Source organism: Carlito syrichta, unplaced genomic scaffold (genome assembly GCF_000164805.1).
Source record: "Carlito syrichta isolate Samal-C Ts95f unplaced genomic scaffold, Tarsius_syrichta-2.0.1 Scaffold301910, whole genome shotgun sequence".
NCBI classification, from domain to species: domain Eukaryota; kingdom Metazoa; phylum Chordata; class Mammalia; order Primates; family Tarsiidae; genus Carlito; species Carlito syrichta.
In genome coordinates this window covers 1-27225 of record NW_007246006.1, presented here as the reverse complement: position 1 = coordinate 27225, position 27225 = coordinate 1, and the positions used below count along the sequence as shown (strand labels likewise).

General features: G+C 38.3%; 1 protein-coding gene across 1 annotated transcript in view; it reads right to left on the bottom strand.

Moving 5' to 3' along the window:
- LOC103257958 (phosphatidylinositol 4-phosphate 5-kinase type-1 beta-like) overlaps positions 1 to 23665 on the bottom strand; it is a gene marked incomplete at its 5' end in the record, with an annotated part of 93192 nt that extends 69527 nt beyond the window's left edge. The window contains 5 exons of the mRNA XM_008055663.1: positions 5105 to 5260; positions 16221 to 16305; positions 20986 to 21034; positions 21152 to 21235; positions 23454 to 23665. Coding sequence (XP_008053854.1) covers positions 5105 to 5260; positions 16221 to 16305; positions 20986 to 21034; positions 21152 to 21235; positions 23454 to 23665 — 586 coding nt within the window. The remainder of the gene's footprint in view (positions 1 to 5104; positions 5261 to 16220; positions 16306 to 20985; positions 21035 to 21151; positions 21236 to 23453) is intronic.
- Positions 23666 to 27225: the final 3560 nt, after the last annotated feature.

Genomic DNA, 27225 nt, shown 5'->3' with positions numbered 1-27225 from the left:
AGCAAGGCTTCTTTTTTAAAAATGAGAAAACTCAGCTGGGAATGGTGGTTCATGACTGTAATCCTAGCACTTTGGGAAGCTAAGGCGGGAGGAGAGCTTGAGTACAGGAGTTTGAGGCCAGTCTTGGCAATGTAGTGAGATCTTGTCTCTACAAACAATAAAAAAATTAGCTGGGCATGGTGGCATGTGCCTGTAGTCCTAGTTACTCGGGAGGCTGAGGTAGAAGGATCCCCGAAGTCTAGGAGGTCAAGGCTATCGTGAGTCATGATGTGCCACTGCACTCCAGTCTGGGTGACGGAGTGAGAAACTGACTCAAAAAAAAAAAAAAAAGTGAGTGAGAGAGAAAATTCTTCTTTTTTTAATTTTTATTTTAAAGATGTGGAGTGCATACAGTTCAGGATTAGGTATACAAGTGGTCATCGTACAGGTAAAGTTTGTGCTTCCCTTTGGTCCCCACTTTGCCTGGTTTGAGATCAGGTACCCTTATTGATGTTGTGTCCCTCACCCACCCCCACTCTGGCTGTATCCCGTTACTGCCAATCCCTTTCTTACAGTATTATGGTAAATGTTCAGGGTCCGCTTATGAGTGAGAACATGTGGTACTCTGTTCTTTGTTTCTGTGATAGATCACTGAGTATGATAGACTCTAAATCCATCCAAGTTGCTGCGAAGTCCATATGTTTGTTCTTCTTATGGCTGCATATTCTTTTTTAAAATTTAGGGGCCCATGAAGTTACTTTATGCAAGAGCCCACCAAATGTTTGAGGCTAAGCAGTAACCCATGCACGTCTCTCTGGAGTCTATGTGAACTCTTTTTCATCATTCCCCAAACTGAACTAAAACAGATAATAATAAAAACAATATAAACTTAAGGTGTTTCTGGTATTCCTTGGTAGGCACACCAAATTCAACATTAGGCATTTTCAGTGTTTTATGAAAAATGACTCTGATGGGCATAATCGTGTGAATGAAAGGTCTTAGATTTTGGATTTGAAAGGTAAATATGGTGGGGGTAGGGAGAGGCACCAAGGGAAATTAGGGCAAGTACAAGAGGGGTTGGACTGTGGTCAAGAAAACCGGACATCACAATGGGATGGTAGCGCTCTATCTCTGATTCCAGTCAAAATCAAGGACTGCAGTGATGGATAACTGATGATAATCATACACAACTATGAATAATCAACCTGCTCAACACTGAAAAATTAGAAAGGCTTTCATTTTAAAATGACACCTGGCTTGCAATACTCAATATACTTGATCCCAACTTCTCATTAAATACAGAGGAGAATATGAACACTCCATAACATTGAAAACTGGGTCTGAAAATAACCTGGCAGCAGATTCCAGTGAATTGCCACTCATTAGAAGGCAGATGGAACTGGACTCTGAACAACCAATGCAGTCTTGGGTCTTGGGTACCAGCTTTATTTACTTCATAAACGAGACATGACCTGAGTGACATCATACGGAATAACACCATCTGTCCAATGACTCAGTCCCACATCACACATGATCCACACATTGGGGAACTGACTTCTCAACCTGACGAGTAGCTCCTTGAAGGAGAGAACTGTTCCCTCATGCTTCTGTAGGCTTCATTTTTTTCCCAAAACCAGTGTGGTGGGCAAGATTCTAAAATGACCCCTAATGACTGGCACCCCTGTATAATCTCCCTTTGATTGTGAGTGGAACCTGTGATTATTTTAAGTGATCCGGCATAAGGGATTTTGGAGATGTCACTATAAGGTCACTTTGAATTGCTAGTTCTGAGTTAGTCAAAGGGGAGCTTAACCAGGGGAGCCTGACCTAGTCACATGAGCCCTTTCAATCTGGGTCTAGAGGTCAGAAATGGAGGAAGTCAGAGTCAAAGCGTTAGGGGGATTGAGTTTCTTTTTTTTGAGTTGGAGTCTCACTCTGTCGCCCAGACTGGAGTGCAGTGGCTGCTCCCAGCCACCGCAGCCTCGACCTGCTGGGCTCCGGCAGCTAAATTTGTGGTGATTTGTTACCTAGAAATAGGAAATGAATATAACCTGAACATACTGGGAATGCCGGAAAACAAATGGTTCAAAACTAGAGGGAAAAACTCGAGGGTGTTGATTCAGTGTAGGATGAAAGAGAAGTTCCCATTCACAGAGCATTATTAAGAGACTAAACATTGTACATGAAGATAATTGTGAAGATAAACTCATTTTATGATAGTATGTTACATTTTCAAAGAATATGTTCAACAGGTTTTACTGTGACCTTCAGAGGCCTTTTGGGTGTAGTATCTCTAAATTTCTTTCCTTTTTTTTAACCTTTAAATTTTTTATTTTAAAATTGTGGGGTACAATTCAGGGTCAGGTATACAAATATTCATTGTGCAGTTACCCTTGTTGATGAGGTGCGCTCCCCCCTTCCCCAGGCAGTTTCCCACTACTGCCAATCCCACCTCCCTGCTCCCCCATGCCCCTGCAGTTTCCCGCTAGTCAATCCTTTTCTTATAGTATTACGATAATTGTTCAAGGTCCACTTATGAGTGAGAATATGTGATACTCAGATCTTTGTTTCTGTGAAAAATCACTCAGTATTATGGACTCTAAGTCCATCCAGGTTGCCGCCAAGTTCATGATTTTGTTCTCCTTTATGGCTGCGTAATATTCCATTGTGTATATGTACCAAACTTTTAAAAATCCAGTCCTCTTTTGATGGGCAGCATGGTTGGTTCCATGTTCTTGCTATTGTGAACAATGCTGCGATAAACATACTGCGCAGGTGTCTTTTTCATAGAGTGATCTGAGTTCTTCTAGGTATATTCCCAGTAGGGGGATTGCGGGGTCATATGGAAGGTCGATTTTTAGAACTTTTAGGAATTGCCACACTGTTTTCCACAGAGGCTGTACTAGCTTACACTCCCACCAACAGTGTAGAAGTGTTCCCTTTTCACCACATCCTCTCCAGCATGTTATTTTTTGAGTTATTGATGATGACCATTCTGACTGGAGCTAGGTGGTATCTCAGGGTGGTTTTAATTTGCATCTCCTTGATGACTAGTGAGGCTGAACATTTTTTCATGTATCTGTTGGCCGCCTGTATGTCTTCTTTTGAGAACTATAGCACTCATGAAACTACAAGTGTCTGTGGTCTGGGTATTAGAATAAACTTATTTGTAAATTGTATTAGTTAAGCTTTCAAATAGTATGCTCAATATGACCTCTAAAGTTCAAACAAGGTCTAATTGTTTATCTGGAAAGCAAAAGCACTATATAATAAATATACTACATGATATCCTGCATTTTGCAGTCTCTAAATTTCAAGTAATGGGCCCAATAGTTCATCTGAAAGAAACAAACACAATATATGCACTACTTCCCATGTTTTCAGACCTTGGATATCATGTAGTATATTTACTATGTAGTGCTTTTGCTTTCCAGATAAACAATTAGACCCATTGTTCGAACTTTAGAGGTCATATTGTGCATACTATTTGAAAGTTGAACTAATACAGTTTACAAATAAGTTTATTCTAATACCCAGACCGCAGACACTTGTAGTTTCATGTGTGCCATCAGAAAACCAGGTTGTCTGGTGGGGGAGACACCAATGCAGGGTAACTTAGGGGGAGTGGGTGAATGTCTGCCAGGAATTGCAGCCCCCAATTCAGAGAGAGAGGATCAAGCAAAACTCATTAACTCTTTTGTTGAAATGACTAACTCTGGGTAAAAGTTCACTTATGGGAAGATGAGAAAGAAATCCAATGTATCATATATGGATAAGTGCTGGAGAAGAAGGGACAGAAATAATACCCTATTCTAAAGACTCTGAGATAAAAAAAAAATTCCAGAAGAGGTCTTACCTACTATAGAAGGTTGAAGACATTTTAGGACATGCTGGGATTTTCAAAAGGATATACTGATAGAAAAATCTAAAAAGTCACTTTCCCTTGTTGGATTAAAGGAGAAAAGCTAAATGATCAACTCAGTAGATAGAGAAAAATAATTGATAAAATTCAATACACATTTTTTTTTAGTGGAAGTCTAACTCTGTCACCCAGGCTAGAGTGCAGGGGCACTATCACAGCTCACTGCAGCCTCAAACTCTTGGACTCAGGTGATCCTCTATCTCAGCTCCCAAGCAGCTGGGACTACAGGCGTGTGCCACCACACCCAGCTAATTTTTTAAAAAATTTTTTTGTAAAGGTCTTACTTTATTGCCCTGGTTAGTCTTGAACTCCTGGTATCAAGCAATCCTTCTGCCTTGACCTCCCAAAGTGCTGGGATTATAGGCATGAACCACTGCGCCTGGCCTCTTCAATAACTTGTTCTTGATTTTGAAAGAAAAATTTAGCAAACCTGAAGTAAGGAGCTTCCTTGACCTGATTATGGATATCAAATACAACAAACTTCTTTTTTCAACAGCGAAACATTAGAAGCACTCTTTTAAAAATCAGGACAAGGCAAGGCTGTCTACAATCAACACTTCTATTCATCATTGTACCAGAAGTCCTAGCTTGCAGGTAAGTAAGAAAGAAAAAAGGTGAGATCTATGTAGTAGCAACAGTCAGAAAACCCAATTCTTAAAAAAGACACTATTTTAAAAGACAGAAAAAAAAATATCTATATCAGTATCTCTATGTCTGTGCCAGAAATAAATTTAACAAAAGGTATGTACATATACGTGCCATGCAAGGAGGATATTATAAAACTTTATTTAAATTTATTAAAGAGGACTTACAAAAATGAAGAGACAATTTATTGTTACATTTTGTGCACACACATATAGTTATATGTACATGCACAGAAGAAGGTCTAGGGTAAAAACAACAAAATGTTAGTACTGTTATCATCTGGTAGTGAGATTATACATTTTTTGGAAATACTTTAGTATTTTCTAATTTTTACCATAAACCATAAACTGTATTGTTATTTAAAATTCACATGAACAATGTCATGCTGTATATATCTTCTTAAAAATGTAACTAATAGATTTTTTTGGTCTTCTGATACCTTTGATAATAGACCTTGTTTTTCAGAGAAGGAATTTTCTAATTTTTCTACTGTAAATTTACATTACTTGTACACATAAACTTTTTCTTTTCTTTTTTTTTAAAGTTACACATCTTTACCTTCTTCATCGAGGCTGCTAAAACTTTGTCCCTCAGTCAGCAAATCTCGCTTCTCATCCTTCCATTCCTGGCTAATTGAAGACACAATCTCCTGGGAGGTCGCCTTTAAGGCGGCGATGGAATTGCACCGTTTCTTAGAAGGTGAGGCCTTCAAAGCTAGACAGAGGGGAAAATGACAGACAAGTAAAGACACACTGTAAAATCGCATTAATATTTTATTTATAAAGTTAACATTGTTTATAATTTATTGAAATTTTAGTTATCTGAGTAGAAGGCAAGAGGCTTATTTTTTTATAAGTATATGGAAAGGGAGATGATGAAGTTGTCTGTGTTTTGGCCATATTATTTGTCCAAAATGACCTAACATCAGAATATTCTAGAATAAATTAGAGCTGAAATTTCTTTCCAGATTTTGAGACAAAATCTTATTTGAGGTGAGATGTTTTGTTACTAAAGAATTATCTCTGGCTGGGCTCGGTGGCTCAACCTGTAATCCCAGCAATTTGGGAGGCTGAGGCAAGTGGATTGCCTGAGCCCGTGGGTTCAAGATCAGCCCAGGCAACTTGGTGAGACTCTTGTCTCTACAAATAAATAAAAAAATTAGCCGGGCGTGGTAGTTCCGGCTACTTGGAAGGATGAGGCAGAAGGATCGCCTGATCCCGGCAGGTCGACGCTGGGGTGGCCATGAATGTGCCACTGCACTCCAGCCTGGGTGACGGAGTGAGACTTCGACTCAAAAAGAAAAAGAAAAAGAATTATCTCCCCCTCTCCCCACCCCTAACAGTGTTTTTCTGGAGCTGGAAGGAGGCTGGGTAGGTTGACGATCACAGATGGCGAGTACGGCGAATTCTCATGACCCCAGTTTTATTAACTTGGGACTGGGAATTTCTAAACATGCCAATGTTTAATCTTATACTCATGTTGCCCAATTTAGCCAAGTTGCTTCTGGTTGCTTTTTCCTTTCTGCGACTGTCCATTGAAATTTCCTATCCTTTGGGTCTCTTCTAGGTCATGGTTATATCAGATGTATAATTCACTCCCGATCTTTGTCTGAACAGCATTCTACAACTTCAGAGTGTGTTGGGAACCTAAACTAATGAAAATGTACTTCACCATCAATCATGCTTGCTGAAGCCTATGACTTTACGGAGGACACGTCCATGGAAGCTGCTTAAGTTGCAGCCAGACGTCCTTATTTATATTCACTCTTCACCGCAATAATTTTTCTTTACTTAATATCGTCAGAGAATTTCCTTGGAGGGTAAGGGAGAGGGAAGTTGAGGCCTGTTTATGCTTTCCCCTGAACGTGTTTTTGGCAGTGTCTCTTCTCCTTCGGAGATTTGCACTAAGGGGTAACCCGACAGCAAATGTATTAGAGTAATTGCGTTTAGCCTTGGGAATCTCAGAGCTTAGATTACACTGCTCATCTGGGGCCTTTCCAGAGGCAGCCTGTAAGAACTTAATTGGAGAAGGACTTTGGGACACACAAATGAAGGAAGAATAGAGGGCAATTTCTCCACTTAAAGAGAAGGAAATGTTTATCTGTCCCTGGAGCAGACTTATAATCATAATAATATCATCATCTTAATAAATAACATTTGTAGAGGGCTTTGGAGTCTGGAAGCCAACATTCACATTGCATATCTCAAGTTATCCACACACCTGAGGGGGATGAAGGTCCTTTTATAGGTCCAGAAACTGAGAATAGGAAGACTGCGGCTTGCTCAAGGTTACAGAGTGAGAAAACACGAACCCCAGGTGTCTTTCTTTCTTAAGTTGCCTAATTGGTGGTTCATTTTCAAGCTCTTTGGCATTCTATTTTCTGGCTAAAGTGAGATGGGGGTGATATCCCCATAAAACTCCAGTCTGTTTGCTTCTCTTTTAGTGGAGGAGATTTTGAGTGCTTAAAAACTGATCAAAATTGATTTTAGTGATACCAAGTGGAGAGCAATAAGTCATGTTTTCCTTAATTCCCCATTTTCTCAAACAGTGGTCACACTTTGTTTTACAGATCTGAAGTCATTATTCACACACTGGCTTCTGCCTTAACATTTGATCTGCTAGCTTTTACATACCTTTTATACAAACTTTTATAAACTCTTATGTTTTAGTATAGTATTTTAAAACTTGTAAGTCAGAGGATCTCAGATGTGGTTTGAAAACCACTAAGGGTCTCTGAGACCCTCTCTGTAATGTTAAAACTATTTTCATAACAATATTAAGACATCATTTGCCTTTTTCACTCTCATTCTGTCACGTGTGTCGAGTTTTTCAGATGTCACATGACCTGTGATATCACCACAGATTGAATTCAGAAGCACATGTGAGACTCCAACTTATCTTCTGTTAAGACAGCCATTAGGGAGTTGGAAAAAATGTAAAATAATACCGCTTTTCTTCCTAATTTATTTAAGAAAATATAATTTTTTTGTTAAAATTTTTTGTTAAAATTGATATACTATACCTCATCAACAAGAATACCTGCATAATGAACATTTGTATACCTAACCCTGAATTGTATCCCACATCTTTAAAAACAAACAAACAAACAAACAAACAAAAAACTACTATATTAACACAATGGTTTAAAAAATTCTGGTAAGAATTAATAAACATTTTTAAGTGTTCTCCATTTTAATGTATAATATGTGAAATACAGATAGCTATAACACACATAAACAAAAGCTCTTTGATGTTTTCAATAATTTTTTTAAGAGTACAAAGTGGCCCCAGACCAAAAGGTTTGAGAATTGCTTTTCTGCATCATAGCTCTTGGGTCGACACTACATCTCTAAACTGAGACACAACTGTGATCAAAAGAATGTTGGTGGCACCAAGGAGAGGTGATCAAGGCGAGAGCTCTGTAATGAGGGGAAGACACTCAGGAGAGCTGTACTTGTGGCTTTTCATGGAGAGCCAAAAGCTTGGAAAAAGAAGTCACTCTTTGTTCTTTACCCGCATCACATGTAATAAGGAGCAGAGGACAGAAAACAAGCCTCTGCCAAGACTTCATAGCACCTAAAGAGTTCACTTTTGTCTAAGTGGTGCGTTTTTTCCTTAAAGAAATGACCTGAGCCTCACTTAGCAGATAAGGGCTTACATTTTGCAGAAATGGAATCCTCGGGGATTTCTTTTTAACTGGGTAGTCTTAAAAGATGATTTGGGTAGCTGGCTACTTCCTTTTGTGTGACAAAAACTCCTGGACTTGTCTCTGGCTAAACCATGTCTGGAGATAGATATCCTGGGCCCCTTTGCAGCCTAATGTTCTGCCACTCAACTGCCTGCACACTTCACCACTTTTCAGCTTACCTTCCTGCCATCCCAGAACCTACCACGTTCACTCCTGTCCTTAGACCTTTGCACAGGCTGTTCCTTTTCTTTGAGATGCCCTTCCTGCCTCTTTTCTTAATGAACTCTGGTGAATTTTTTCAGGACTTAGTTGAAATATCCTTTGCTCTGTGGAGTTCTCTTGTGGAAGAACTGGTTTTTTTCTCTTATTTGTCTTGGTGTGCCCACAGTAGCATATGCAGTAGCATTAGTAACTGTTTCATTACCTTATAAATCTTTTACATGTTCCAATCCCTGACTCTAAACAGACTATTACATTATTGAAGGAGGAAATAATTCATTTTTAAAAACTTTCTATATCATCAGTGCTTAGCACAGTGCTAGGTACATAAAAGATACACAAGTATTTGTTGAATGAATACATTATTGCTCTGGAAACTTAGGACAGCTGAGTTTTTAACCTAAAAATTAATTTAACTATTATAGTCTATTCAGGAAACTAAGCTTTAGTACTTTAGACAGATTATTTGGTTAGAGAATTTCAGTGAAGTTTCAAGATAATGGTGACTAATATTTCCAGAAAACATTATAGGATTTTGTAGACATTATTACATTGGCAGCATAACTCAACTCTGGGGTGGGATAAAGGGATTTAAGAAGGTTAAAAAAACTGACCTGGAAAAAGAAATGAACTATTTTCTTGCAGGGTGGAGGGAATGATGGGATTTCACTTACAAAGAAAGTATGCCTTTAGGCATTAAGGGCTTTGAATGGAATCATAACCGATGAAACATCTTAAAGTTGTGTTTTAAAGTGTCTACTAATTAAATTGCTACCCTTTGAAGTGGTGAAAATTTCATTCATTCATTGCATTATTCCTCAAACAATCATTGAGTACCTACTATGTGCTAGGGACACGTTAAGGACTTTTGCACTAGGGACTCCATGGGAGCTTTTTCTCTTCCTATTTTTTTTTTTTTTTAATTTAACTTACTCTGTTTTTAGCATGGAAGGGCTTTAACAGGAAATTAGGAAGAGCAGATTTATATTTTAAACTGATTCCTCTGGCTGCCGTGTGGGAAGACTGGATTCGATGTGTCCATACCTGGAAGTAAAGGGACCTGCATGGGGGCCACAACTTTACTTTATGCAAACAAGTAAAAACCCCAGGTCCAAAACACAGTGGCTGAGTCGAGAGAGGCACCGAGAAAGAACAGGATGAACTCCCAGTGTTTCAGAGCAAGGATCAATAGGTGCTGCTGAGTCACTGCACGTGGGCGGTAAGCAAAAGGAATGTGTCACAGGATGATGCCAGCATTCTGGCTGGGCACCAGAGTGGGTTGTGGTGGCTTTCAGGGAGATGTGAACCCAGGTGGAGAGGCAGGCTGTGGGGTGGGGGCAGCCCAGTTCAATTTTGGGTATGCTGAGCTTGTGGAATCTGGTGGATGCTTACATAGGGAGTTTGGGTAGGCAAGAGATAGGCTGCAGGTGTGGAAGTGAGTTGTAAGTACACAGATGGTAACTAAACCCTTGGGAGAGTGGGAAACTGCCCAAGAGAGTTGAACAAGAGGAAGAGACACAGTTGGAGACTGGAGCCTGAGGAACACCCACAATAAGAGTAAGTAGAGATGAAAAGTTCCCACGAGCTACCAAGGAGGAGCATGAAAGGCTGGGAGGGAGCCAAGGGGGTCCTGAGTTATGAAAGTGAAGAAAATGTTGCACAGAAAACTGACGTCAGTGGTCTCCAAAGCCAAAGAGTATCAAGAAAAGACTGAAAGTTGCCAGTGGCTTGAGCAATGATTACTGATGACCTTGAAGAGAACATTATGGTAAAGTAGAGAGATCCAAAGCTGACTGGAGTACACTGAAGAGTGACAATAAATCAGGAAGTGAAAAAAAAAAAAATCAGGAAGTGGGATGGCGAGTGCATCCAACTCTCAAATAGGGTGACTGTGCAGGAAGAGAAAGACGCAATGGGAACTGGAGAGAGATGCAGAGTTGACGTTTGTTTGTATGATTAAGAGAATGATCAGATTGAAGGCTGAGGCAAGGGGTCAGAAGTAAAGAGTGAATGGATGAAACTACCCTGCAGTGGAGGTAATCTCTAGAGGGATCTTTCTTGGACCCTAAAGAGAAGATGGGATTCAGCATACATGTCAGGCCTCCTTCATTCATTCAACAAATAATTACATGTACTGTCTACAGCCCCCAAACCCCTCCTCCTGTACTAGGTGCTGGGGATACAGCAATGAGCTAGCATTTAAATAAAGGAGACAGGAATTAAACAAGACAAATAAGTAAAATCTATAGTATATTAGATCATGATAAATGTTAAAAAAATAAAGCAAGGAAAGTGGATAGGAATCACTTTTTCCACTGTGGCAGGATTATAAGCATTATCATGATTATCTATGCAATAAATAAAAGTGAGAAAGTACTCGACTGTGCTTAGACATGAAAAAGACTTTCTTCAATAAATGGTATGGGGACAATAGTTAACTATCTGGCAAAAAACAAAGATCTACCTTGCCTCATACACCAAAAATAAAAAATAAAAATAAAAAATAAATCACACAGATTAATGCAAAAAAACCCCAATTTATATAAAGTTAAAAAAACAGGTGAACATTTATCTGATTCCTCAGTGGTGAAGTCCTTTGTAAGTATAAAAAGGATTGAGTGAAGAAAATAATTCCATTTACAAAAAAAAGCAACAAAATGAAATACTTAGAAATAAATTTAATACAACTGCAACATGTGCACTGAAAACTACAAAACATTGTTGGAAGAAATTAATGAAGTCCTAAATAAAAAGAAAGACATCCCACATTTATGATATGGAAGATATACTGTTAAGGTGACAATATTCCCCAAATTCAACCAATCTTTGTTAAAATACCAATTGTCTGCCAGGCTCAGTGACTCAGCCTGTAATCCCAGCACTTTGGGAGCTCAAGGTGAGTGGATTGCCTGAGCCTGTGGGTTCGAGAGCAGCCTGGACAACTTGGCGAGACCTTGTCTCTACAATAAATAAATAAAAAAATTAGCCAGGCGTGGTTGTGCGTGCCTGTAGTTCCGGCTACTTGGAAGACTGAGGCAGAAGGATCGCTGGAGCCCAGCAGATCAACGCTGACATGGCTGTGAGTGTGCCACTGTACTCCAGCCTAGGTGACAGAGTGAGACTCCAACTCCAACTCAAAAAAAAAAAAAAAATTGTCTTCAGAAATCAATAAACTGACCATAAAATTCATATGAAAAAGTGAGACCTTCATTTCTAAAAAAAAAAAACAAACAAAGCTAGGTGCAGTGATGTGCACTGATAGTCCCAGCTACTTGGGAGTTTGAGGCAGAAAGACTATTTGAGCCCAGGATTCAAGACTGCAATAAGTTATGATCTCACCACTGCATGCCTGCCTAGGCAACAGAGCAAGACTCTGACTCTAAATAAATACATAAGTAAAATTCATGTGGAAATGTAAGTGACTCAGAATAGACAAAAGAATCTAAAAAGAGTAGTTAAAGGACTCACACTTCTTGAATACAAAATTTATAATACAAAGTTGAAGTAATCAAGATAGCATAGTACTGGTATAAGGGTAGGCATATTGAACAGGAGGATATAATTGAGAGTCAAGAAGTAAATCCTTACATTTGTGGTAAACTGATAGTCAAAAAGAGCACCAAGATAATTCAGTAGGGGAAAGAATCAACAAATGGTGGTAAAACAGTTGGATATTCATACACAAAAGAATGAAGATGTACTCTACCTCACACGATATAAAAAAATTCAACCAAAATGAATCATAGACCTAAATGTATAAGCGAAAACTATAAAACTCTTAAAAGAAAACACAGGAGTAAATCTTAGTAACCTTGGCCTATGTAATTGGTTTCTTAGATCATACCACAAGCAACAAAAGAAAAAAAGTTGGACATCAATTTTTGTGCTTCAAAGAACAGAGTATCAAAAAAAGTAAAAAACCTATAGAATGGAAGAACATATTTGTAAATCATATATTTGGTAACAGATTTTTGTCTAGAATATATAAAGAACTCTTACAACTCAACAATAAAAAGACAAATAGCCCAATTAAAAATGGGCAAAGGGCTGGACATGGTGTCTCACACCTGTAGTAACAGCACTTTGGGAAGGTGGAGGCAAGATGATTGCCTGAGCTCAGGGATTTGAGACCAGATTGGTCTCTAAAATAAATTTTAAAAATTTCCAGGTGTAGTTAAAAAATTAGTATGCATCTGTAGTTCCAGCTACTTGGAAGGCTGAGGCAGAAGGATTCCCTAAACCCAGCAATTAATGCTGCGGTAGCCATGAATGTGCCACTGCACTCTAGCCTGGGCGACAGAGTGAGATTCTCACTAAAAGTAAAAAAACGATAAAAGATTTAAATAAATATTTATCCAAAGAAGATATAAACTGACAATAAGCACATACAAGATGTTCAATGTCATTAGTCATTAAAGAAATGCAAATCAAAACCACAATGAGATATCACTGTATACCCGCTAGGATGGTCAAAATAAAACAGACAATAACATATGTTGGTGAGGATTTGGAGAAATTGAGACCCTCATACATTGCTGGTGAGATTATAAAATGGTGCAGTTGCTTTGGAAAAGAGTTTGATAGTTCATCTAAATGTGAAACAGAGAGTTACCATCTCATGTAGCAATTTCACTTCTAGGTATATATACAAAAGAAATGAAAATGTACATCCACACAAAACCCTGTACATGAGTGTTCACAGCAACATTAGTCATAAGATCCCAAAGTGGAAACAAACCAAATATCCATCAACTGATGCATAGATAACCAAAATATGGTATTATTGATAAAATGTAATGTTATTCTGCCATAAAAATAAGAAAGTACTGATACATGCTAAAAAAAGATAAACCTTAAAAATATTATGTAAAGTGAAAAAAGCCAAAAACAGAAGATCATATTATATGATTTATATGAATCTCCAGAAAGTAAATGAGTAGTTGCCAGGGACTGGGAGGAGGAAATAAAGAGTGCTAATGGGTGTGGAGTTTCTTTTTGGGGTAATGAAAATGTTCTAAAATTACAAAGTGGTGATGGTTTGCATAACTTTACAAATATATTAAGAACCACAAAATAGTTCACTTTAAAAAGGTGAATATTATGAGCCTGAATATAACAAAGCTATTATAAAAAATAGATAATAAAATCAAAATGGAAAAAAGTCAATAGATTTTACTACTAGAGAAATAAAAATCTTGTCACATTAAAAACCTGAAAACTATACAAACTAGGAAAATTTGTAAGACAAGTCATGTTGTTGTTGTTGCTATTATTACTATTATTTTGAGTCAGAGTCTTGCCATAGCCTTGACCTTCTGGGCTCAGGCAATCCTTCTGCCTCAGCCTCCTGAGTAACTGGGACTACAGGTGAGTGCCACCACCATGCCTGGCTAATTTTTGAGGTTTTTGTAGAGAATTACTGTGTTGCCCAGGTAAGAACTCCTGGGCTTAAGCGATCCTCCTACCTCAGGCTCCCAAAGTGCTCCCTACCTGGCCAATATGCCATATTTTATGAAATTGAAGATGCTATGCTGTTTCATGAATTTATATGCTACTAAGAAAGAAAAACCTTCCAAGTTGGGGAGAGTCCTGGAGAAGCCTCATCAAAGCTGGAATATTAAAGGGTACATCCTCTACAAACCTTCCAAGGGCTGAGATGAAACTTATGTTTTTCCAACCTAGGCACAGGTTTAAGGGAGGTGGAAAATCTTGGTTAAAATATTGAACCACAGGCTGCCATTCACATAGCCTCACCGTTTGAATAAACACTATTTTAAGTTCAATCCTAGGCCAAAGAAACCTCGGGCAGAAAATTTAATTGACAGTGGTCTCAACTTGACAGCAATTCTAAGAAAAAAAAAATTTTTCTTAGAACAAAATAAGGTTAAAAAAAAGGGAGGGGCGTTAGAATGCAAAGTTCACATAAGTCATTTGGGAAAATAATAAATGCCCAATATAGAAGGTCAAATGTTAGGAAGCTTAATTCTCAAAGGAATTATAAAAGGCTAATAAACATGAATAATGGTTGAACTTTACTAGTTCTCAAGAAATGCAAAATAAAACAATCAGATAACATTTTTTTACTTATCAGGGCAACATAATTTAAAAGGCATAATGTTGGTGAGGGAATGGTAGAATACAGACTCTTGTGGGAGCCAACAGTGGCATAATCTCTCTGGGCAGTTATATACATTTTATTACCCGAGGATCCCTTCTTGAAATCCATTCCAAAGAAATATCCCAAGTTTGGACATGACATTTATTTGAAATGATGTATATAAAACTATTAGTTAGAAATAGGAAAAGGAGAAACTGTGTACATGCTCAATACTGAAAGAATGGTTAAATAGATTATGACAAACCCATATCATTTTCATGTTGTGTTGCAATTTTAAATGGTGTCTTTGAAGAATATACAACAATATGGGAAACTATTCATGTTATAATGCTATGTGAAAAATGGAAGAATAGTACCTAAAATTGTACACCCTCACACTACCATTTTTATATAAATACATAAAGCGCAGAAATAAAGACTGGTAGAAAGAACATTAACATATTAGGAATAGACATCTCTGGGTGATGGCATTTCAAGACATTTTTATTGTTTTCATCTTCTTGTATTTTCCAAAATTTTTATATTGAAAAGTGTTTGACTTTCATTAGCAAAATAACCAATAAATCTAAGAAAAAATTGGCTTGTTTAAGTATAAAATATAAACATCCTTTTTCAGTTTTTGGTGTGTGGCTAAATTATCATCTTTTGGGCTATGAAATTGGACCACAGAACAGCTAAATGACAAAACAACAACATATAAACCTATAATTATATAATGAGGTTTTTTCCTTTCATGTGGTTTAAAAATATACTACAGGATATCAAATATTCATTGTAGAACACTTAATAAATATCAGTATAAAAAGAAAGATCCCACGTAATTCCCTAATACAGAACAACCATTGTCAGCTTTTGGTTTAGTTTGCTCTTCTTTTTCTAGTTACTCAAGGTTTCAAGTCAGGGTATTGATTTGAGATTTTTCTTCTTTTATTTTAATGTAGGAGTTTACAGTCATAAATTTCCCTCTGGGCCCTGCCTTCACAGCATCCCATAAATTTGTGGTATGTTTGTTTTCATTTCCGAGTTTCTTCCTAATTTTCCTGTGATTTCTGCTTTAACCCGTTGGTAGTTTAAGAACAAGTTGTTTAATTTTTCACACATTTATGAAGTTTCCAGTTTTCATTCTTTATTGATTCATTCCACTGTGGTCAGAAAAGATACTTCATATGGTTTCCATCTTTTAAAATTCATTGAGACTTGTTTTGTGAACTAACATACGGTCTATCCTAGAGAATGTTCCATGAGAATAACTGCTGTTAATAGTTTTATAAGTCCCATTAAAATTCTGCTGCACATTTAAGAAATACAGATGGATAACTACATATATGTGAATAAATCTATATTTAAAGGACTAAATGTACCTTGAATACATCATTTTTATTGGTTGTATACTATTCCAGTATTTGACTGTATTATAGGACATTTAACCAATATAGGGTATGGACATTTAGACAGCTTATAATTTTTTTTTTTTGCTACAAAACAGGATGCTAATGATTATGTATCAATAAACACCTGATTGGGATACTTAGCCATAATTACTAGTGATTACTGCTGTAGGGAGAGAAATAGCTCCTACTCTTCCATAAAAATTTTTCAGAGATACATGACATCAGCAACTAAAAGTACAACTTTCAAAAGACTCTTACCTTGAATTTTCTTGAAAACTCTGGAATTCATGAACTTTAGAAATCTGTCTGCATAAAAGCTTGGTCTATGAACTGAAACAGTGTCCTGAAAAGACAGATCAAGGATTACAGGGTTGTTTACCTCTCAGGGTTCACCTCAAGTCACAAGAAAGATCTACACAGTTGGTTTTGTGTTAACGAATGTCCCTAACCAAAAGTGGTCAAAGAGCTAGAAAAGAGCAATGTCCTGTGGGACCCAGGAGTCTGGGGCTAGGGGAAGAGGACACAGATTCAATCAGAACAAAGATTCTAGACACTCAAGATGGAATGGAACAGGGGAGGGATAGCAGAAAGACCCTTCAAAATAAATCAAAACAGCTATCCTGATTCATAACGTTGTGTCCCAGGAGGGTCTTTTTTTTTTTTTAACATGTAGGCTATCAGTGCATCAGATGTCATCTGGAATAAAGGGTAACACTCAGTAACGAACAAAAACTGGGGACATAACAAATAAAATGATCCTAATCTAAGAGTGACATTTGAGTTAAACTTTTCTGTTCTGGTTTCACCTCCAAGTAATAAGGTAAGCAGACACTAGGAGGATTCCTAGGAGACAAGACTAACAGATGACTCCCGTTACACTGAATTATCTACTAATTACATAGAGTAGAATTGAATTAAATTGTTAACTCAATTCTCTCATGCTTTGGCAGGAGTCTTTAGGACTGAAGGGTCATTTTATCACAAATGTAGGAAAGGGGATGGATGAAGGAGCTAATTCTTCTGTTTATTTAGTAACCATTAATCCATACCATATATCCAAGCGCACATTTCTAAACATAGTCCATAGGCTTATATAATGCTCCATTTTGAATCCAGATGTGTGGATTACAATTAGGAATTTTCTCAAAATGTAAGATTGCTATCAAAAAATATTTCCAGTGGAGTTAAAAGTAAGAACACATTGGACCACCAATCAGGAGACCTGGTTCTGGTGTTTGTTCTAACTTTAACAGACTGTGTGATTCTGGAAAAAGTCAGCGTCAGGCCTCAGTTTCTTCATCTGTGAAACAGGGTGTTACATGAGGCATAAGTTCCTTTTAACTAGTACAACCTATTCTATAATAAGCATGGTATGAAGGTCACAGTCACAGGATCCCTCTTTAGTCTCTCGGTGAGGCTGCAGATGTGGTGGGAAGTTTACCACACATCTTTTCGCATACATTCTTCCCAGTTTTCTGGGGGCTTCTGTTTGAAGTGGACACATTTTCCCAACAAGTACAGTAATTCAGAAATATCAGTAGGATGCAAGAGCCTGAGGAGTATCCACAGTTGATTAAGGCTCAGCCCCTGCTGATAAACAGAAGTTACATTGTTCTCTTTGGCATGAATAAACAGTGAATAAGAGTCATGTTTGTAGACAAATAAAAATAAGTTTATTATATATAATCAGCACAGAGATTTTTTTTTTTTTTTTTTGAGTTGGAGTCTCACTCTGTCACCCAGACTGGAGTGCATTGGCTGCTCCCAGCCACCGCAGCTTCCACCTGCTGGGCTCCGGCGATCCTTCCGCCTCAGCCTTCCAAGTAGCCGGAATTACAGGCATGTGCTACCACACCCGGCTGATTTTTTAAAATTTTATTTATTGTAGAGATGAACACAGAGATTTTTATTAAAAAAAATTAAAAAACAGAAGATAAGTTTTAAATAAACAAAGGTGGGGGCCCCATAGAAAAATGTGATCAATACAGAACTAGGCCATTCAGGTCAGAAATCTCATGTGGCAACAGGGAATTGAAATGATCTCAAAAAATAGCAGGAGAATGAAACAGAGTCTTCATTATCTCCCAATTTCATGTTTGAGATACTATGTAGTCCCACCTTTTTAGCTGGACGATAAAATAAAATTAACCTACTATCTTGACCTCTTTTCGTTTTTTTTTTTTTTTTTTTTTTGAGTTGGAGTCTCACTCTGTCACCCAGACTGGAGTGCAGTGGCTGCTCCCGGCCACTGCAGCCTTGACCTGCTGGGCTCCAGCAATCCTTCCGCCTCAGCCTTCCAAGTAGTTGGACTACAGGCATGCGCTACCACACCCGGCTAATTTTTTGATTTATTGTAGAGATGAGGTCTCACCAAGTTGCCCAGGCGGGTCTTGAACCCGCGGGCTCAGGCAATCCACTCACCTCGGCCTCCCAAGGCGCGGTATTACAGGTTGAGCCACCGAGCCTGGCTTGACCTCTTTTCAAAAGAGGAATTTTCAATTTTTTTTTGGTGACAAGGTCTTGCTGTGCCTCTCAGGTTGGAGTGCAGTGGTGCAATCATAGCTCACTGTAGCCTAAAACTCCTGGGCTCAACTCCTTCTACCTCAGCTTCCGGAAGTAGCTAGGACTACAGGTGTTTGCCACTGTGCCTGGGCTACATTTTTAAATTTTTTTGTAGAGACAGGGTCATGCTACGTTGCCTAGGCTGGTCTTCCAACAATCCTTCTGCCTTGGCCTCCCAAAGTGGTGGGATTATAGGCCTGCGCCACTGCACCTAGATGAAGTTTTTGGTTTAGATAAGACTGAGGTTAATTTCTTTTCTTATTTTTTAATTTTATTTTAAAGATGTGGGGTGCAATTCAGGGTTAGGTATACAAACGTTGATTATGCAGGTACCCTTGTTGATGAGCTGTGCCGCTCCCTCTCCTAGCAGTTTCCCTCAACTACCAGTCCTCCCCACCTCCCCGCAGTTTCCCACTACTGTCAATCCCTTTCTTATACTATTATGATAATTGTTCAAGGTCCGCTTAAGAGTGAGAACATATGGTACTCTGTTCTTGGTTTCTGTGATAGATCACTGAGCATGACCGACTCTAAATTTCTTTTTAAAAATTTAAATTAAAAAAAAAATTTTTTTTTAAATGTTACCCAGGCTGAACTCAAACTCCTGGGCTCAAGTAATCCTCCCACCTCAGCCTCTGGAGTAGTCAGGATTATAGGTCCATATCACCATGCCTGGTTCAGAGTTTAATTCTTAGAAACAAATTTGTGAAATGCATTGTTTAAAATGCATTCTGATAGAGGTCAGTCCTTTGTCTGTGGACAAAAAGCAGATCTTTTTTTGTACTGGAAGATTATTAATACTCTTCCACAGAACTGAGAAAGTGTGTATTCTTTTCCAAGAAAGGAGATGAAAAGCGTCTACAATTTATCCTCTTTCAAAGGAAGCATCTGCTAACATCTTAAATGGAAATGTGTGACCAAATCTTTTGAAAAGCTTGTCTTGTGAGAACTTCATTTCAACTGCCCTCAATGATCTTCCAAGTGCTTAAGAAAAAAGTTCTCTTTTTTTCCTCATCATTACTTCATAATTGGGTCCTTTAGATTTTACATAGAAACAGATGTCACTTTGTTTTGCTGGCCTCTACCTAACCACTGTGCTGGATGTCATCTGTTTAAATAGCTATTCAAAATATAAAATATATAGGCAACCCATTCGGGTTCCCTCCTGCTCTGGGAGCTTTTCTGTCTTCTCAATAAATCCTACTTTCAAAAAATATATATACAAAATCTTTCTAAAAAGCTAAAATACATTGTGACTAACATATTTTTTGGAAGTGCTACTTCAAGTTATTAGCTGAGGGAGGCTTAAGCCAATAAATGTTCTGTTAGAGGCAGGAAGCAGAAATCTAACATCTAGATGGGTGTGTGTGTGTGTGTGTGTGTGTGTGTGTGTGTGTGTGTGTGTTTTGAGAGAGAAAGAGACAGAGAGAGAGAGAGAAGGAGAGGAGGGAGAGGGGGAAGAAGAAGGGAGAGGAAGAGAAGGAGTGGACAAATGCTCTCTGCTAACAGGCTTTTTTCTTCAGTTATGTCAGTTAAGACATCTTCAATCAGTCAGTTTGAAGAAATGTCTATAAAAATCCATACCAACTTACAAGATTTCATTTTGTGTCTATATTTGTTAGGTATCATGTTGGACACTTAACATGTATTATTTCCTCCTCACATCAGGCAGGTACCGCTACTATCCCTTGGCACACATAAAAAACAAGGGCAAGAGAAGCTAAATAACCAGCAACTTGCCCAGGTCACATGGAGAGTCCTAAACGTAGACAGAGTTTGGATCCACAGCTTCCACTGTCAAAGTCAGAGCTCAAGCCCTTCTGTGGCTTGGTTTTGTGAGAACTTCACTTCAGCTGCCCTGTTGATCTTCCCAGTACTTATGAAAAAAGTTCACTTTTTTTTCTCATTACCTCATAATTGGGTCCTTTAGATTTCACATAGAAACAGATACCATTTTATTTTTCTGACCTCTAGGCTAGCCACTAGGCTGGATGTCATCTATTTGAATAACGACTCAAACTTATGTGGTCTTGTTCTCCGATTTTTATTTTTGTTTTGAGTTGGAGTCTTGCTCTGTCACCCAGGCTGGAGTGCAGTGGCACACTCATGGCTCACCGCAGCCTCAACTTGCTAGGTTCAGGCGATCCTTCCACCTCAGCCTTACAAGTAGCTGGAAACTCAGGTGCACAACACATCTGGCTAATTTTTGATTTATTGTAAAGACGAAGTCTTGCCAAGTTGTCCAGGCTCTTCTCAAGCTCCTGGGCTCAGGCAATTCTCTCATCTCTGCCTCCCAAAGCACAGTGTGAGCCACCATGCCTGGCCTGTTCTCAGATTTGAACTAATCTACTAACCTAAGATTCTGTGTTTAAAGTCTAGTGACACAGTTTCCTAGGCACACCCTTAAGTAGCTGAGAAAGCAGAAATATATACAGTGTAACAAGGGACATAAGTCACTTACCCCATCATAAACAAGAGCTTTCCAGGAATGTTCTAACTTCTTCATTAACCTAAAAGTAAATAAAACATAAAAATGAGAATGTAAGACCACTCCCATTTAGTGAAGTTTCAGAACATTTGTTGATTAGTTTTGAAATACTATAAGACCACTCCCTCAAATTTCTTACCTATATGATTGCAGAATGTCAATAATGCCCATAAATAAAAGTAGTTTTTCTCCCTTATGGCTTTTGGCTGGAATGCCTCCCATTCTGTTGATAGAGCAAAAGAGAAAATATTTTATCATATATTATAAGAAAAAGTAGTTAAAATCATTTCTAATAAATAGACTGGAAATAAAAATAGACAATCTTTAAGAAGTCTGGGCTATCGTCCATTCATCTCAGTGTGTGTGTGGGGTGTGAGTGTGTGTGTGTGTGTGTGTGTGTGTGTGTGTGTGTGTGTGTGTGTGTGCGCATGTGACATCATCTAAGGTCTTTCTGAGAATCCAGAATAATGTGTTTCCCCATAGAGAATAAAGTCTCAGCCTATCAACTCTGGAGAGTTGAATCCAATTTTAAAATTATTCCAACTTTAAAGGAAAAGAAATCATCCTATATAAAAACCACCTGCACTCATATGTTCATCACAGCACTATTCACAATAGCAAAGTCATGGAACCATCCTTGGTGCCCATCATTGGTTGCCCATCAATGGTTCAATATGGTATATTCAGAGGATGCCAAAAATGTATGCATTTTAAGAAAGGAAAAAACTGTATTAAGATTGTAATACTCAATATATACCGAAAACAAAGGATGAATACAAGTCACGTTTGACTTTTGCAATTACAAAGAGGTGCTCAAAGTGGCTACCATCAGCACCCAGACACTTCTGATTACAGTGAACTAAAAATATTACATAGATAACATAACTTAAAATGTGTATATATATTTTTTGGCACCCCTGGTATATACACCATGGAATATTATCCAGCTAAAAAAAGAATGAAATCATGTCCTGTGCACCAACATTGATGGAACTGAAGACTATTATCCTAAGTGAACTAACTCAGAAACAGAATGCCAAATACTGCATGTTCTCACTTCTAAATGGGAACAAAATAATGGGTACACATGAACATACAGATGGAAATAACAGACACTGGGAACTTTTTGTTTTTTTTTAAGAGGGCAGAAAAGCTCCCACAGTGAAAGGGGTCCTGAAGGGGTTGCCCACATGGGGAACTTTTAAAGCGGGAGGGTGGGCCAGGAGGCAAGTGTTGAAAAATTACCTGTCAGGTACAATGTTCACTATTCAGGTGATGGGCACACTAGACGCCCAATCTCTACCAGTAAGCAATTTACCCAAGTAACAAACATGCACATGTACCCCCTGAATCCGAAATTTAAAAAAGTATTCCTTCTTTAAAGCCATAAGCAAGAATTTTTAGAGCATTATAAAATATTGCTTTTTAAAAATGCAACACATTTTTCTGATCAAAATAGTAATATATACTTACTGGTTTTAAAAATACAGAAAAACACAAAGACAATATTTATAAAAAATTTACTGCTTGGATATAATAAGTCAGTATATCTTTCTAGTATATGTATGTAAGTGTGTCCACAGAGGAGATTATTTAATTGATCATGTTTTATAACCTGAAATTTTCATTTGCTAAATGATGAACATTCCTCATATTCAATGCTAATGTGATTTTTAAGAGCTGCGTAATATTTCACCATGTTGATATAAAATAATGTAACTGATTATTGGACATTTAGATGAACCCTCAGGCAAACATTAAAAAAAATTTGATAGGTGTTAATTTCCTTTATAGAAGTGAAATATGTCCATGGTTTATTCATTATCGGAGAATTCTACAAGGCAGGCACTTATGGCTGTGGAAAATTTCTTTCAGTCTCCTTGCTCAGCTAGTATACACACCTAATGCAGTCTACCATTTCAATCACTTTTCTTTGGTTGCAATTGTTTCTGTGAATCAATTTGCACTATATACATGCAAATTAATCCTGTAGTTACTATCACATCTGGCTAAGGCGATAGGCCACATCTGCCTGGGTACATAACTAGAACAACAGAATCCCCTTATGCATATAAAAAGCCCTGAATTGCGAACATCCTTTCTATGGTGTATTTGCTTAAATACACATCTATTCAAATTCAAAATTTATTCCCTCCTCTTGTGGTAGATGTTTTGAATACGTAGTTAATGAGGGCAAAAACATTTTCAGTCATTGTTTTTAAAAAAATGAAGCCATTTGAGAAAAGAAACCAAGTGTGTGACTTGGGACACATCTAGTTATCCTTAGATGAACAGAAAAGAAAGTCAGCTTAACTCACTTCAGCATCAAGTGGGAATTTATTCCCAGAGTGCCACCATAGGGAAAATGTGATTGCCTATAATTACCCAGTGACGTGGGCTGTCTCAATCAGGAGGGCGGGCGGGCCTGTGGCTACACTTACGTGTCCGGGTTCTCCGTGATGATCCCATCTCCGGATTTCCCTGGACCCTGGATAGATTCCATGGCTGTTGAGTAGAGGACCTTCTGCATCCCAGGCCGCTTGGCATCAGGCACATTTTGTGAGGTCTCCTCTTCTCTCTCTTTGAGGGAATGGTCCAGGATGTGGATTCCCAACAGGAGGCTATAGTCCATGATCTTGAAACTTTCCAGCACCTAAGTGAGAAGAACCAGGAGGCCAGTCAACCCAGATGGCCTGTAAGTCTCATCTGCACAGAATTAGAGAGTTCTAGATATGCAGGCACACTGCTCCTGCATCCCTCCCAAGGGGTAGAGATGAAAAATCAAAATAAAAACACTGGAAGTTATTATTAGGCCATATGCAAGGAGGATTATCATAACGGCTCCAAGATAGAAGCTTAATGAAAGTCTGAAGCAAGCATGTCTTTTCTTAACCTTCCATGAATGCTTCACTAGGAGCATTTATTGAATACTTTCCATATGTCAGCTGCCAAGTAGTTCATTTGGTATCAATCTTCTAAAAAAACCCTATGTGCTAGGAACTATTATTATCTCTATTTTACAGATGAAAACCTTGAGGCACAGAGATGTAAAGTAATTTGCTCAATATCACACAGCACATAAGTGACAGAGATCGAAGCAATCAACCCTGGCATCCACACTCTTAAGCACTAGAGCAGAGAAACCAACAACCAACAGTTGCTATAAGCTTGTATCCACTACAGCGTGAAGACTCAGCTGGAGTGTGTTTTGGCCCGGCTTCTGTTCTCAGAATCTTAATCCTGCTGGAGTTTAATGGTCTCCTTTTCAAAGCCTGTCTTTAAAAGTTGCCACTCATTTCCCTGTAGCAAGTCTTCTTAATACATATGATCTCAACAAAGAACAGGACTTAGTGTTTAATTATCTACTCAGCAGCCAGTGGGGAAGTGACGGAATTAAAAATAGTTGGATGCAGACAGACCAAGGAGATAGCAATGCTGTAAAAGGAAAATGACAAGAAACAAGGTCTAGGGAACAGTCTGTCAAGTGGCTTCAGGGTGTAGGCGGGGCTCTGAAACTCAGGGCCTTTTTAGATGAAGGAGCAGTGGTCAGGAAGAATGCCTGCAAATTAGGTGTTTTCCTCTATAATAAAGTTTTTTTTCTACTAGTATGTATACGATCTTCCCCTCCAAAAACTTTCGATTGCTTGGCATTTCCAAACAAAGCTGCTCAGAAAATCAAAATGACCCATACGGTTAAGACAATCCTGGTCGTCAGAAGAGCTGTCTCTGAACCAACATGATACAGCATCCCTATACTCTAGTTAGGAACTACCTTGGAGGATCATAGACCACAAATAGTTGTTTAACCAGGGATTGAATAATCCAGAATTTCTAATACTTCTCATTCTCCCTCAGCTCAACTGCTTTTTGAATATATGCTATACTAAAAAGGGGGTCAGGTCTGAGAATTCAAATACCCATGGCTGCCTCTTTATGGATGCCATATGGCAAAAGGCTTTGTGAACTATGACACAAGGGGCCTTTGGTAAATATGACCACCCTGCATCTTAGGCATCTTTGCCGTTAATGAGGAAACGAAGAGTGAGCTGCAAATGAATATCAATTATTCCATAGTGTTTACCTTTCATCTTTCAATATACTAAGTCAAGTACTTTCAGAAAGGTGGCAGACAGAGCTGAAAGTAGAATCTTATTATTTAAGAGGTTTAGGCCATGGAATTTTCTAGCCTAAGAGATCTGAGACTGACCTGATAACAATGTGGTATCAGTCTTCCTAGCTTAAAGAGGAATGACATCAAGACCGGAGAAGAAAGGTAGGGGTGACAGGAAACACTCCTTACCACTGATCAGATGCTTGAGCATCAGACCCATGGCTGGTTCTCCACAGAGGTGTATTAGTGCCTTATCTCACCAAAAAGTAGCATAGACCGTAAAAGAAAACAAGACTCTTTTGTCTCAGGAGTACCAAGGACCCAGACTCTTAAAAGAAAATACTGATGGATATTGGGTGCTTTCTTCAGATAGATATAAGTGGTAGAAGGGTCTTAGCTTTTCTAATTTTCAACCATACTGAAATGATGGCTTGGAAATGGTACCCGCCCAGACAACTTCCTATGCTCTTCACCATGATTACCATCTGCAGATGCCCATTTTCCTACTCACATTTATTACTGTTAGTGCTCCCTTTCTTAGAGACTGATGGCTAGGGACATGGGGGACAAAGAGCATGGACTCTATGACCTCGGACAGGATACATCACTTCTCTGTGCCTCAGTTTCCTTACCTGTAAAATGGTGACAATAATATTACCTATTGTATAGAATGCTTATGAAAATTAAATATGGCAATGCAGGCACAATGCTTAGAAAAGTTTCTAGCATAAAGTAAGTGCTCGATAAATTGCTAGCTATTATCATATGATTATAATTCATGGTGACTCATTCCTCACACTAGTTTGAGAGACTACAGATATCAGCTTGAAGTAAACACTCCTAGAGCTACAATTCTGAAAATAAATGTCACTAAAAACCCAACAAAAATACAACTGCATTTCTAGCCTGCTTATCAGTGTCATTTAGGCAAATCCTGGTTCCATTAAAAGGTCTTGGTTTGTAGGCACCCAGTGGTATTACCTAGATGTTCAACAGAAATATGATTGGCTGACAGCCCAACAATTCTGGTCAATGAGTTGTTAAATGGCTGCTTTATAATTTGTAGGCGGAATAGTCCCATTTTCAATTGGCAAAAAAACAGTCTTGTGGCCTGCATGGCCCAAAGAATTCATTTATCAATGTTTCCTCCGAAGCAGTGAACTGGCTTCAACAGCAAGTTCTAGTCAGACTCTGTGACAACATTGTGGATGTCCCCAACAGGCATCCAGAATCATTTCCTCGAGTTAGGAGTGGTCAAGCTCCAAAGCATTCCTGACACCCTCATTTTCCTCTGCAAAGCATCTACAAATTAATTCTGCTTGGTAAGAACCTTTTTTTTTTAATAAAAATAATTTTTCTCATATTTTTCGTGCAATAGTCAACCTGAACTACTTGGTTTGAACTTTCAGTCTTTTTTATTGCCTGTGTACAGGCCAAAGAGAACCTGTGCATTTTACAGGTGATATGAAGCCAGGCTGTGATCAACTTTAACTACTGAATAAAGTAAGACTATCCTGATGCTGTATATGGTCAAATATTTGTCGTGGTTTACCTATTTACTTTTAAGAATAAACTTCAAGAGAGAATTAACTAAGAAAAAGTAATAAAAAATTTTAAAAAGAGACTCTATTTCCTCTTCATTCATATTGTCAGCATCTCGAAAGGGTGCTGAATTGTCCTCAGGAGGTCAAGGCTCCTACTTTCAGAGTGAAAGTTTTCAAAAAAGGAATTCTATCTCCTCTTGTGTGGAAAGATGACCACTATTGTCAGAGTTTTGGTTAGGCAAAATTACCACTCATTAAAAAATGTTAAGGAACAAACAGCCCCTTTAAAAAGTGGGCAAAAAACACAAATAGACACTTCTCAAAAGAAGATATACGGGCAGCCAACAGACATATGAAAAAGTGCTCAGCCTCACTCATCATCAGAGAAATGCAAGTCAAAAACCACATTGAGATACCACCTAACCCCTGTAAGAATGGTCATCATTCATAAAACAAGCAACAACAGATGCTGGTGAGGATGTGGAGAAAAAGGAATGCCTCTACACTGCTGGTGGGAATGCAAACTTGTACAACCTCTCCGGAAAACAGTCTGGAGAT